Consider the following 15,361-nt stretch of genomic DNA (forward strand, 5'->3'; position numbering starts at 1 on the left):
AAATAACTCATTAAGATATAAATCTCATTATTGACACATAAGTTGGATCAATTATTTCTGAAACTCACTATGTAAATTTGAATTGCTGCCACTATCGATATACTATCTAATTTTAGAAGGACATGTTTTAGATAGTTTTTACTAAATTACAAGTATCTTCACATACACTATAGTAGGTAATTATGATTGTTAAAAACAGAGCCTAGGTTATAACTTTAATACATTCAGAAAATTGTTATAGAAGAAGTATTAGTATACTAGTATTATCTTTGTAAGAAAAATAACACTATGTTCTGTGGTTTTAAACCTGAAGCTGTGTATAAGGAAAAATATTTTAGGTAGCTGAACTGAAGTAAAACTCTATATATGACACTGCAATTTCCTTTGTTGGAACATAAAACCTTAAAAACACTATCTTAAAACATCTCTAATAATAACAATACACAATTCCAACTCTTATGTGAAATGAAGCCATTGTTTCCAATTGAGGTCTTAATATAAAATTCATTCAACATCTGATCACTTTTCCTTTAAGTTAGTGAAGGAAAAGTAGTACTGGAATCAATTCCTTCTATGAGACCTTCTTTATTCTGCAGGTATACTTGGTAAGAATATCTGTTACAAACACATTTAATACAAATCATGTGCTGAAATTCTAGCATTAAGTGTTGCCTTAAATGTCCTTCTAACTACTAAGAATATTAAAAAGCTCAGCTGTACTCATCAGCATGAGCAAAAACACATCATTATGACTTTGTATTCTGTCAGCTGGATGCCCTGGGTTTTTAAAGAATGGTATTCAAACTGTAGCACATGTGTGTTACAAGAGAAAAGCAAACTGAAAAATGTGTGAAAGCTCCTGCATAGCTAGTGTAGACATGAACCCCACATGAAGAAATAAGCAGATTATTAGCAAAATAATAATTTTGCTAATATATGTCACCCATATACAGGTATATATGAATTTAGCACAGCTGGTAAAATCCAGTTATTAACTATCATTATAACATATTCATATCATTAAATACTGTTATATCAAAAAACTAGAGAGTTATAAACTTTTGGAGGGGGAGGAATAAAACATTCAGAAGGCTCTTTATATATGAAGACATGCACACATCTTTTTAAGATAAGTGTATAAGGAAAATAATTTTAAATCAAACTTTTGGAATTAGAAATATTCTTTTCATAAAGTTTATTAACATAAATTAGTCACCATCAACTAGATCACCATAAAAAATAGAAATGGAATTTATAAGATGCAGCAAATTATACCGGAATCCTCAACAGTCATCTTAAAAAGTATAAAAATGCTACTGCAAAGTAAGTGCTGTTAGCATACCAAAGGCACATATCATCCAGTCTCAAGTTTTTGATGGAAAGATCTAATCCAGAAGGCAAGCTAAGTCCCTCTTCTAGTATGAAATAAACTAGTGGACAGCTTGGTAGCCCTGTGAAGGAGCATGTGAACAAGTATCTTGCTGGAAAAAATGTATCTTATTTTCCATGGTTTGACTGTGTTTGTAAAGAGAGTTCAAGGAGTCAGTTGAAATATTTGATGTTACAGCTAGCTGAGACCCTCAAAGTAATATCAAGACTAGTTTTTCACTCAGGTAAAAAGCCAGTTCAGGCTTCTGGTAAATGCCTATCTGGGGATATTTCAACGGGTTTGTCACTCAAAGTTCTTCCGTGAAATTTCTAGTGTAATACTAACTGGAATTTCTACCAGTTGAAATCATATATGTAAATGATGTTATTCTGGGCTCAATAATACCTGCATGCTATGGTGTAAACTAGAAAGCTGTGAAAACAGAATGTTTAGGCCACAATCCTTCTTGTAACTTGAGAATATGTTTCTGTTAATACAGAGCTGGTGATACAGAATGTTATTTTTAAATCAGTCAAGGCACTCTTCTCAAAGTTGTATTTTAACATCTCAAGGAATCTGCTTTATTTTCATATATATATGCTGCTAAGTCGCTTCAGTTGTGTCTGACTCTGTGTGACCCCATAAATGGCAGCCCACCAGGCTCCCCCATTCCTAGGATTCTCTCCCTTTCAACTGAAAATAGTGTTTCAGTGGGTATCCATGGATATATCTGAAATATTGGACTGGCTAGAAGTGAACTGGTAAAGACAGCATGGACCAAAATTTGAAAAAGTTAGTAAAATTTTCCGAGTTATATTCAAGTATGAAAACTTATGAAACTACAGAGGGATTTTTATGCATCTCCCATGCATGTCATCAAGAACAGAGCTATTGTGTTAATAATTCTCAAAATAGCTATCTACCTTGATTTGGGTGTTACAGAATGGACAACTGCTCACTATTAACAAATCTGTGAGCTGAAATTTGAGCTTAAAGGCAAACTGAATGCAACAATACATTAAAAAGGATCATACATCACAATCAAGTGGAATTTATCCCAGGATTGCAAGGATTTTTCAGCATCCATAAATCAGTTTGATATATATCACATTAACAAGCTAAAGACTAAAAACCATATGATCACCTTGATACAGACATGCTTTTGATAAAATTCAACATCCACTTCTGATAAGAACGTGGGCATATAGGGAACATACCTCAACATAATGAAGAACATACAGGGCAAACCAAACATCATACTCAACAATGAAAATCTAAAAGCATTCTAAGATCAAGAATAAGACAAGGATGCCACTCTTGCCACTTTTGTTCAAAATAGCTTTGACAGTCCTAGCCACAGCAGAGAAGTTAAAAAACAAAAAAGGAATCCAAATTAGAAAGGAAGAAGTAAAAAAAAAACCAAAACTGTCACTTTGGAAGATAGCTTGCTACTATACACAGAAAACTGTAAAGATGCCACCAGTAAACTACTAGAGCTTATTAATGAGTTAGGTAAAGCTGCAGGATACAAAATTGAAATACAGAAATCTGTTGCATTTCTATAATTAACAATAAAGTATCAATGAAATTAAGAAAACAATCCCATTTACTGTCACAACAGAAAGAATAAAATACCTAGGAATAAAGCTACCTAGGAAGGCAAAAGACATACTCTGAAAACTATAAAACACTGATGAAATAAACTGAAGGTGATGCAAACAGAAAGATATATTCTGTTCTTGGATTGGAAGAATAAATATTGTCAAAATGACAATACTACCCAAAGCAATCTACAGATTGAATTAAATTCCTATCAAATTACCAATGGCACTTTTCAGAGAAGAAATAATTTTCAAATTTGTATTGAAACACAAAGGACTTTGAGTAGTCAAAACAATCTTGAGAAAGAAGAATGGAGCTGGAGGAATGACACACCCTGACTTCAGACTATACTACAAAGCTACAGTAATCAAAATAGTACTGTACTGGCACCAAAACAGACAATAGGAATCAATGAATAGAATAGAAAGCCCAGAAATAAACCCACACACTTATGGTCAATTTATAACAAAGGAGGCAAGAATATGCAATGGAGAAAAGACAGTTTCTTCAATAAGTGGCGCTGGGAAAACTGGACAGTTGTATATAAAAGAATGAAATTAAAATAGTAGCATATACAAAAATAAACTCAAAATGAGTTTAAAGACCTAAATAGAAGACCAGGTATTATAAAACTAGAGGAAACCAAACAAGGGATTAACTTCCAAAATATACAAATAACTCATCCAGATCAATTTTTACAAAACACAAAAAATGGGCAGATCATCTAAAGAGACACTTTCCAAAAGAAGACATACAGATGGCCAAGAGGCACATGAAAAGATGCTCAACACTGCTAATTATTCGAGGAATGCAAATCAAAACTACAATGATATATCACCTCACACAGGTCAAAATGGCCATCATCAAAATGTCTACAAACAATAAATGCTGGAAAGGGTGTGGAGGAAAGAGGACCCTCCTACGCTGTAGGGGAGGATATAAACTGGTGCATTATGGAGAACAATATAGAGACTCCTTAAAAATGAAAAATCAAGTTACCATATGATCCAGCAACCCATTTCCCAGGGATATATCTGGAAAAGATAAATCAAAAAGATATATGCCCCCCAGTGTTCATAGCAGCACTATTTAAAGTAGCCAAGATATGGAAATAACCCAAGTGTTCATCAATAGCTGAATAGATAAAGAAGACTATACATACATACGATGGAATATTAGGTAGCCATAAAAAAGAATGAAATAATACCACTTGTACCAACATGGATGGACCTAGAGATTATGATACTAAGTGAAGTAAATCAGACAAAAACAAATCACATGATGTCACTTATATGTGGAATCTGAAAAAAGTGATATAAGTGAATCTATTTATGAAACAGAAACTCACAGACATAGAAAACAAATTGGTATAAAAGGGGAAAGGAGCAGGGATGGATAAATTCGGAGTTAGGGATTAGCAGATACATAGTACTATATATTGGAGAAGGAAATGGCAACCCACTCCAGTGTTCTTGCCTGGAGAATCCCAGGGACTGGGGAGCCTGGTGAGCTGCTGTCTATGTAGTCGCACAGAGTTGGACACGACTGAAGTGACTTAGCAGCAGCAGTACTATATATAAAATAGATTAAAAAACAAGGTCCTACTGCATAGCACAGGGAACTATATTCAGTATGTTGTTAATAACCTATAATGGAAAAGTATCTGAAGATGAATATATATATATACACACACATACTATATATACACAGTACACACATATACACATACAAAAAAGATCTTCACAACCCAGATAATCACGATGGTGTGATCACACACATAGAGCCAGACATCCTGGAATGCGAAGTCAAGTAGGCCTTAGGAAGCATTACTATAAACAAAGCTAGTGGAGGTGATGGAATTCCAGTTGGGCTATTTCAAATCCTGAAAGATGATGCTGTGAAAGTGCTGCACTCAATATGCCAGCACATTTGGAAAACTTGGCAGTGGCCACAAGACTGGAAAAGGTCAGTTTTCATTCCAATGCCAAAGAATGCTCAAATGACTGCACAACTGCAATCATCTCATAAGCTAGTAAAGAATGCTCAAAATTCTCCATGCCAGGCTTCAACAGGACATGAACTGTGAACTTCCAGATGTTCAAGCTGGCTTTAGAAAAGGCAGAGGAACCAGAGATCAAGTTGCCAACATCTGTTGGATCATTGACAAAGCAAGAGAGTTCCAGGAAAACATCTACTTCTGCTTTATTGATTATGCCAAAGCCTTTGACTGTGTGGATCATAAACTGTTGAAAATTCTTCAAGAGATGGGAGTACCAGACCACCTGACCTGCCTCCTGAGAAATCTGTATGCAGGTCAAGAAGCAACAGTTAGAACTGGACATGGAAAAACAGACTGTTTCCAAATTGGGAAAGGAGTACGTCAAGGCTGTATATTGTCACCCTGCTTATGTAACTTATATGCAGAGTACATCATGAGAAATGCTGGATTGGATGAAGCACAAGGTGGAATCAAGACTGCTGGGAGAAATATCAATAACCTCAGATATGCAGATGACACCACCCTTATGTCAGAAAGCAAAGAAAAACTAAAGAGCCTCTTGATGAAAGTGAAAGATGAGTGTGAAAAATTTGGCTTATAACTCAACATTCAGAAAACTAAGATCATGGCATCTGGTCCCATCAGTTCATGGGAAATAGATGGGGAAACAGTGACAGACTTTTATTTTTTTGAGCTCCCAAATCACTGCAGATGGTGACTGCAGCCATGAAATTAAAAGATGCTTGCTCCTTGGAAGAAAAGCTATAACCAACCTAGACAATTTATTAAAAAGCAGAGACATTACTTTGGCACAAAGGTCCGTCTAGTCAAAGCTATGGTTTTTCTAGTAGTCATGCATGGATGTGAGAGTTGGCCTGTAAAGAAAGCTGAGCACTGAAGAATTGATGCTTCTGAACTGTGGTGTTGGAAAAGACTCTTGAGAGTCCATTGGACAGCAAGGAGATCCAACCAGTCCATCCTATTGGAAATCAGTCCTGAATATTCATTGGAAGGACTGATGCTGAAGCTGAAACTGCAATACTTTGGCCACCTGATGCAAAGAACAGACTCACTGGAAAAGACCCTGATGCTGGGAAAGATTGAAGGCAGGAGAAGGGGACGACCGTGGATGAGATGGTTGGATGGCATCATCGACTCAACTGTCATGAGTTTGAGTAAACTCCTGGAGTTGGTGATGGACAGGGAGGCTTGGCATGCTACAGTCCATGGGATTGCAAAGAGTTGGACACAACTGAGTGATTGAACAGAACTGATATACACACAAACACACACATATATATATTCAGTTATATAATACTTTGTTATATACCTGAAAGTAACATATTATAAATCAACTGTACTTCAAAAAAGTCAAAATACAGTTAAAAAAATACTGATATAGGACAAAAATTTACATAGGAAAAACTTCTGATGCTTCTAATTGTGAGACAAATATACTGTTTTAATTCTTTAATATGTGTATGTTCAGCATAACATCTATCAGTTACTCTTCCCTTCTCCCTTGTATCCAGCCACTCGTCCAAGAAATATGTGCTAGGCACTCCTCTGGACACTTGGGGATATAGCAGTGAACCAAATCATGCATATATCTTTAAAGCATTAATATTCGAATGAGGAGATAAATAGTCAAGCAAACAAATTAATGGAAGCGGTATTAAGAAAACATAAGGCAAAAGAAAGGGATAGAAAGTGACTGTGTAAAGTAGGGGGAGCTATTTTAGATATGGTGGGTCAAAGAAGGCATCCTGAAGAAGCAGATCAGCAGCATTTCATTAATAATGGCTGTGAGTATGACTTGTAGTTACTAAAATGGTACATCCTTCTATTGGGTTGGTAAAAATTTTGGGTTTTTCTGAAACATTGTACCAAAATCCTGAATCAACCCTTTGACCACCCCAGCACTTACTGACTGGCAGCTGAACATTGCATGATAGCCCTAAATAAGCTTGAAAGTTAACAGTCTGGTGCTAATAGTAATTCTAAAGAGTTTTTTTTTTTTTTTCCTTTAATGGAAAAATAAGAGAATGCAACATTTCAGTGTATATAGACATCTTTCCCATTTCTCATATCTGATATGGCAAAACAAAAGTTAGAAAATGAAATATTTACTTACTTGGCTGTCTTGGATCTTCCCATGAGCTCAGTTAGAGAATGAATAGATTTTTGAGGCACAGAACATGCCTTACTGACAGATTAAAGTTAATATTAAGGCTTAGTTTAATATTTTCTGAGACAATTCTATAGGCATTCTTCACATAATACATGCTTTAAGAGCAAATGCAAAGGTGATAAAAATACTTTCTTAGGCTGGCAGCACTCGTTAAATTATATAATGAATGAAAGGTGCTCTAAAAAGCACTATGCAAATGTAAGGTATTATTCTTAGTATTATTAGCCAACTTACCCGAAGATGAAGGAAGCGGATCATAGTCCTGGGATGCTCTGTTGGATTTGACATTTTCACCTGGTAATCTCCTAGCAGGAGGCAAAGGAACTTGGCCACTTGCTGGATCAAAAAAGGAATCTTAAAAATAAAGATAATTTTCAGATTAAAACTATTATCTCTGCCAACTGGCTGAAGAAAACAACTAGAAATTCTCTGTAAAGATCAATTTTTGAAAATAAGAAAACATTTCATGACTGATAGTAACCATTTCTAACCTGCCTGCATATTTTGAATTTTATTCATCACTTGGTCAAAAATGCTTTTCCCTGTTTTTCCTAACTGATGCACACTACTAATTTTGTATCTTTCAGATCTCTTATTTGATGGTAAAATTGTTGATGATAAAAACTGTTTCTAATTTTAATTTTATGCCCCAATTTGTCCCGTACAATGAATAGAAACTGTTGTAAAGTCAACAAGAAAAAGTGGATTTTGAATTTTGCCTGTTATAGTATTATCATATCAATTAATATCTCTCAAGCATTAGGCAGACATAATCTGTAAAATGGGCTTGACATCTAAAGGACAGGGACTTTATCTTATACTCAACTGTGTTTGAATTATATCTCCTAACAGAAACACGGTACCAGGCACACTGCTTGGTAAATAGCCTGCACTTCATAGATACTTACTTTTAACTACCAAAAACTAATTTAGATTCTGATTTTTCATAAATTTAAATTATGTGAAATTTGTATTGCTAACATAAGGCTAAAATGTTAACTATTAAAGAAGAACAGATATTTCATTGTTTAAAATTTCATTTGAGTTTGATATTAAAAACATGTAAGAATTTGATAATTTAAGAAGGAAATGCATAGACTAAAGTTTGACTAGACAATGTAAGGCAAGAGTTGAAGTCATTATTTTCTTTCCTTATTTGAATACAATAATTATCCCCAGCTTTGCTAGAGACATTTTTTTAACCTAACCAAGGCTACTTAATTTGATTTCATTAATTTTGAAATTAAAATGAGTCTTAGATTCTGAGTTTTCAATAATTAAAAAGTCAATAGATCAGCCTCATTTTGCTGAAACATTTTAGGAAGGAGTAAGAAGATAAATTCCATGCAACAAATATTAATCTTTTGATTTTGGAAGGCTAACCAAAGGGACCAAATATGGTTATTTCTGCATAAATATAGAAAATTTCCAAAGATTTACAGTTAAATGTTCAATAAACTTTACTTTTAGTTCTTATTCATTCTAAAACATCATAGATTTAATATTGGGTCAGAGTAAAGACTGTCTACTATAATACATAAACTTTTCTGTTTCCTTAAGGGTAAATTTAGTTTTGTTAGATATACCTAAGCTATTTCTAATCATCTATTGAAGGCTAAATATTAGATTCCAGACTGATTACTGAGTCATAAATAGACTACATAATATATATTAGTATGATATTGTACCATTAATCTACTGCATCTGAAAAGTCACTGGGTATAGTAAAAGGTGAACATAAATAGAATGGAATATTTAATTCAATTCCGAACCACTATGATGCTTCATGATAAGTTTGGCTACTGGTCAGGTACAGGGTAACCTGGGCTTCCGCAGCAAACTGTAAGGTTGGAAGGGTTCCTGCTTCAACGGGAAAATACATATGATACGGTTACTACAGAGAGTACAATAATTACCAAACTCGAAAATCAATAGTTTTTAAAAATCAATAGTTTTTAAAAATTTTCAAAAATCCACTAAAATAAAATTTTATATCCATACTTAGGATTAAAACATACAAAGTGAAAATACCATAGCCAGAGTATCATTATATATAGTAATATATGTTTCAGAAATGAATGAATAAACATGATGGGGTTAGTCTACTCTAAAAAGCAGGATACTACTGTCTGTGATTTACAGTGTGGTAATGCTAAATTGAAATTTTTTAATACTTATTTTAAGAGATTATTAAAAACTGAAAAAAGACTGGGAGGAAAAGGTTTGCTCTGCACTTTAAAGTGCAGAAACAGGTATCAATCAAAATAATGCTGTGTAAGAAGGAAACCTAACAAGAGGTTTTCTCTGGGAGGAGGCATTATGGAATTTTCTTAATTCTTTTTCCCCACTATCTGAAATACTTACAATCTTTTACTCAAGTGTAGGAAAAGAGGCAATCTGAACAGTTAAAAAATGGCATCTTTCCTCTGGACTGCCCAAAAATTATCTCAAAGATATTGCCCAAAAGTTATCTCAAAGACTGATCCAATACTCTGAAAGTTTTAAAAGACTATCAATGCTAGATGTAACTGATAGGCTTGTAATAGGGTTTAAAGAGCTACTGAAGTGAAACAAAACTCCTCACTCTTTTAACTCATATTCATAAAATCCCCATATGTAGTGATTTACCACTGATTAAGTCCCCCAGTGTTAGAGAATTCAGTACCCATCTGAGATATACGAATTATTATTAATTCAGGAAGCTTAAGAGGAATGCATTTTTTTCACTCCTAATTCTTCTCACTGGTCTTTGATCATTTGAGGAAACATGCAAGAAATCTAATCATTCTTTCACAAATACAGCGGTTGAAGGCAACTCTAATATATTCAAGATCTTCGATTCTCTTGGTTAAAACACCTTCACTTCCTTTAATGTACCATAGTTCACATGGTGTCATTTTATTTCCCTTTCTCACGCTGGCTGCATTTCTCCAGGAATAAGCTAGTCTTGGGTTTCTCCAACTTGAGCGTGCATCAAAATCACCCCAAAGGCTTGTGAGAATACAGACTTTTGGTCCTACTTCCAGAGTTTCTGATTTAGTAAGTCTTGAGTAGGTCTAAAGAATTGGCATTTTTAACAAATTTCTAAGTGATACTGATGCTGCTGGTCTCAAGACCACAATTTGAGAACCACGATTCTACCCCATGAATCCTTCAACACTGAGACATAGTAGTCTCCACACTGGCTATGCCCCAGGGAGGACCTCGCCTTGCTGGATCTCTGACCTGAATTCTTTGAGGGCAACCATCAAAGGGCATGAGCACCCTCGGAAACCATGTCATGGGTGTGCTTCATAAAGGTCATGGGCAACCAAACCTATAAAGCATTCCCAGTAACTGCTGCTAATGATCCAAGCCTTTTCTGTACTTTACTTATGCAATTGCATTTCAGGATCCCAGTGAAAAATTTTCCTTTATCTCTAATAAAGTCAGTTTGGCTAGCTTTCAGAGTTGAATTGTTACTTTAAGATTAGATAAGGACTTCAAAAGAAGATTCCAGGTAGAAATATAGTGAGGGAAAGGTTCAGTAAGGGCTGCCAGATACATTGTGTATTTTGTGCACTGCACAAAGACGCAGTACTGGGAATGAACAGACATAACTACAGCCTCGGCTTTGTTCCTGGAGCACTGGCTCTAGCACAAAGCAGAGGGAGGCATGCCTATTTCAACCCACCAGCACAAAAGAAATGTCTTTTTGTAGTGCACATAAAAGCATATATGTGCTAGCAGTAGCCCTGGGTTTGTAGACAGGAAAGCGTAAAGCTTGTTTTGAGGACTCTTCAGGTTTTGTTAAGATATGACTGGCTTGTCCAGAGTAGATGGCTCATGTACCGCGGGGTGGCCATTACTATTTTGCCAAAAGAAATCTTGCATGAAGGCCTAAAATGGAAACCAGATAAAAGCAGCATCAGAGCTATGTCCCTGCTTCACTTCCCCTTTTTGATCGTATAGCAGCCCTAAGGCTCTTTCGCGAAACACTGGGCCCTGTAGTTTAAAAATCACTATTATAAAGCAGTCAGTGGGCTTGTAAGGCTGGAAAGGCGGGCCTGACTCAGGTGTGCAGGGCACTGAATGCTGCAATAAAGAGGCTGGTTTAAAGAGGTACTTAACATCATGAAGATACCTAACCTCTGTCTGTAATCAGGGATACGGATTTCTTCAAAGAAACCAAATCTCCATAATGCCAGGAAAGGCTTATCATTACACTGGTCTAAAATTTTACAGACTAAACTATAATGGAAATAATGGCAGTAAAATGCTCATATATCTGTTTAAATTTAGCAGTCACCTTTGTTTACCTTATATGGTTCTACGACTACTGAGTTAAACTTTGGTTTAGTATTTATAGAGGATTCTTTCAGGAAGTTCAATTCAAAGTGAAGAACTGATGTTCTATAATGTTTTAATCCTTTGCAGAATGATATACAAGTGCTTATTTATAAGCTGAAAGAAACCCTTGTGTTCTATGATATTCCATTAAGAACAATTAAAATACTTCTTTTGATAAAGAGGAGGTCTAATACATGTGGTTTAAAAATGAATAAAAACAGTGACTCATTGGATCTCATAAAGCAACTGGCAACAGACTAGAAATTTGTCCTGTTAATGACAGGAGACTGGAAATGGGGAAGAAAGCTGCATTTTTTTCTTCTTAGAAGAATTTAGTATCAAGGGATGTCAATATTATTTGGAATGGAATTAGAATACTTCCATGTATAAAAGTAGGTCAAGTGTGTGTGTTAGTTGCTCAGTTGTGTCCGACTCTCTGCGACCCCATGGACTGTAGCCTGCCAGGCTCCTGTGTCCATGGAATTCTCTAGGCAATAATACTGTAGTGGGTAGCTGTTCCCTTCTCTAGGAGATCTTCCCAACACAGGGATCAAACCTGGGTCTCCTGCATTGCAGGCAGATTCTTTATCCTCTGAGCCATTAGGAAAACCCAAAAGCAGGTCAAGAGTGAGTCAACAGTTTCAAATGACCCTGCTCTGGTCTCATATTAGCCTCACACCATAGGCTAAGGATAACTGCTCCTGAGCCTCTCTGGCAGTCAAGCAAAGCTATACATGAAATAAAACAGTTTATACAACAGTTTCATTCTATCTAATAAAAAAGGGGGCTTTTCATTTTGAAGTAATTTTTTTCTTGTAATTAATCGTGAGTAAAAAATTTTTGAAGATTTTTACAAAGCACAACAAACAATGAAATTATGATAAAGAACTGAAATAAATTACAATTGATTCTTTTGAAACAGGTAAAAGCATGTGTGTAAAATGTTCTAACTCCTAGAAAGCTTAATTTTAAAAGAAGTCACTTCACTGTGCTTTCACTCAATGGGCTTAAATGTAGCTCAGACTGGTAGCATTCAGTAAATTAATGTGATCCATGAGGTCAGGGAGGCATTTCACAGGGTGAGTGACACAGGACAATTCAGTATTTACTGACAAAAAACTAAACTCAAAATTACTCCTTGAACATAAACTGCCTTTAGGAACTGAAGCTATTATATACTCCAAGTTATATGTCTATAATTTTGTGTGTCATATGTACAAACTGCCTCAAACTTCTAAATTATCAAACCAAATTGAAAAAAAGAACCATGAGAAAAGTGTAAAAGATCCCAAAGTTTTCTATGAAGCATATAGGTGGCCAAAGGACAAAGTTAGTACTCTTCAAAGGCTTTCATGATTTACCTCATTCATATATGTAAAGCAGTTGCTAAGAAAAAATCTTTATCCTATGTTTAATCAAACCAAACTGAGGAAGCAAATGTTTGAGTATAGATCACAGAATCACCAACAGGGCTGATTGGAACAGTTAATATGAGCAGATTCAATATAACTGAATTTTTTTTTTCCTGATAATTCTGACTAGTGAAGTGGATGGTTTACTAAGTGTTTTTATTTCTACTCTTCACTTGAATTTACAAAAAGCTATATATTAATTTTTCCTCAAAGATCAATAATTTTAGTAAATACACCAAGGCTTTAAAAATAAAAACAGAAACACAACAATAAAATGCAGATATTTCAGAAAAAAAACACACCTACTAATGTTACAGCAGTATAGTTTACCAAGATATTATGTTTTGGAATAAAATAATGACCCTAAAGCATATTTAGTAAAAAATTTTAAACATGTTATTAGAAATACCACACTCAGAATTAGGAGCGAGTCTAAATTTGTCCCCATCACTATCGGCCCAAACACAGAGCCCTCTGGTTCTCAGGGATGCCTTTTGTAGCATACAGGTGTTATCTGTAGCATACAGCAACATTCCTAAATTCTGTGATTCCTTGTTGCTTTCCTCATTTTAAAAAATTCTTTTGGCAATAAACCAAACAACTGACAGACAAACCCACCCAACTGCTATTTTCCCCCCAGGATTTTTCAGCTTGAGAGCCAGAAATCAGTGAATTACTAATGCTTATTTGACAGTATGATCTTAGAAATTCTTTTGCTTCAAGTGAAAGGTTTGCTTGGGTTTTCTCTCCTACCTGAAGGAAGGAGGAAAAGGTCCTGTCCTGAGGATGGTCGGCTGCCAGAGCCAGGAGGTTTCGAATGTTCGATGAGACTGTGCCTTGCGGGAGGTGGGGGAGGTGGGAGGGACGGAGGCAGAGCATCAAAAGCATCTTCGCCTGCATTTAAGAAAGGTCAGTATCAGCAGCAGAACTTCAGGCAAAACTAACAATTTTCTCTTACTGCTTATAATGAACTTCACCTGCAGTGTTTATACAGCAGTTGACCGACTTTGACAATGGGAGCTGATTATTTTGCGGGGAGTGTCTGGAGAGAAGTACAGACACACAAACACACATGGGCACATGCAGACTTTTTCTCTCAGGCCTTTCTGTTAAAAAGTTGTATGGCAGGGTATGAAGCAGCTTATTATTCATCTGTAACCTTTATAATATTAAGACATTGGAGGTTTGAACTAAATATTATAAGATCAACATCATCAAAACAGAATTTCTGTGTAACAGTAAGAGGTCCCAGTCTAACTGGAAAATCACAACATGCACACAAATTTAATGTCATAGGATAATTTAAATTATCTTGTAAAGTTTGCTCTACTGGATTTTAATTCATTTAAACTAATCCTCCCCATATATTTCATTGTCAGAATATACAGAAAATGTACCTGCAGTAGAGGAATACCATCTTTTTCTACTTACCAGATATCTCTAGAGAGACACAGTTAAATATAGAACTAACTTTTGTGGTGGTCCCAAAGCTAGTTACTTATATTTGCATAGTTCCCACCTTTTGTAACTATAAAATACTGCAGCAGATTTTTATGTCTACTTATGTTTCACCTGCCACATCTTACTATCTCCTATTCATATTTTTCCTCATCTTGATTGTTTAAAAAATAAAATTGCAGTATATGTATTTCTGTAAGAAATCGCAAATACTTGCGAATGAAATGGAGTATAAATATCCACATATTCTAGTAATAAATATTCTTCTGTGTTTAAATATATTGACTTGAATATAAAGGTATATTGAAATACAAATGGTCTCACCACTCATACAGCTTGCTTTGGGAAAAATATTCTGAATATTTTCTCTAATGATTATTAGAGAAACTTTTCTAATGTAAAATATATGAAAGTACAGGAGAGAGAGCTTAGTTCTTAGTATCATTTGAATCTTTAGCTATCTTCCACACTCTTATTTATTCAAATCCTTTATCTGCCCCTACTGTTATTTTCCCCACCCTGATATTCCTGTATACCATGCTAGGCACATGGATAATGTGAAGATCAAAATCATAAGGCCTTCACCTGAGGAGCTTAGATTCCACAGAGAGTTCTAAAAAAACTTCACAAATGATTCAGAGGTGAAAGTCCCATAGGTCACACAGAGAGAGAAAGAGATGCCTTGTAAGAGGGAAGAGGAAGATAGAAAGTGGCATTCATCAAGGTGTTACCAAGAACAGGAAGGTCTGGGATATCACGGGCTCAAAAACATTTGTTCATCAAATGCACTCTGAAGAATGGCAATCCACTCCAGTATTTTTGCCTGGAGAATCCCATGGACAGAGGATCCTGGCAGGCTACAATCCAGGGGATCGCAAAGAGTCAGACACAACTGAGTGACTTTACATCAAATACAAAGATGGTATCTTCTAGGTTGAGTGAATAGTATAAATAAAATATGAGATGTACATGAAGAGCCGAAGGATGAGTTATATGTTGCT

The 15,361-nt window shown here is 35.3% G+C and overlaps 1 protein-coding gene across 17 annotated transcripts in view; it reads right to left on the reverse strand.

Annotated features, from left to right (window-relative positions):
- CBLB (Cbl proto-oncogene B) overlaps positions 1-15,361 on the reverse strand; it is a 221,967-nt gene that overhangs the window by 8,643 nt on the left and 197,963 nt on the right. For all 17 annotated transcript variants that reach the window (XM_060404202.1, XM_060404205.1, XM_060404194.1 and 14 more), the window contains 2 exons: positions 13,656-13,796; positions 7,396-7,515 (listed from right to left, as the gene is read on the reverse strand). In XM_060404202.1, coding sequence (XP_060260185.1) covers positions 7,396-7,515; positions 13,656-13,796 — 261 coding nt within the window. The remainder of the gene's footprint in view (positions 1-7,395; positions 7,516-13,655; positions 13,797-15,361) is intronic.

Source organism: Ovis aries, chromosome 1 (assembly GCF_016772045.2).
Source record: "Ovis aries strain OAR_USU_Benz2616 breed Rambouillet chromosome 1, ARS-UI_Ramb_v3.0, whole genome shotgun sequence".
Lineage (NCBI taxonomy): Eukaryota > Metazoa > Chordata > Mammalia > Artiodactyla > Bovidae > Ovis > Ovis aries.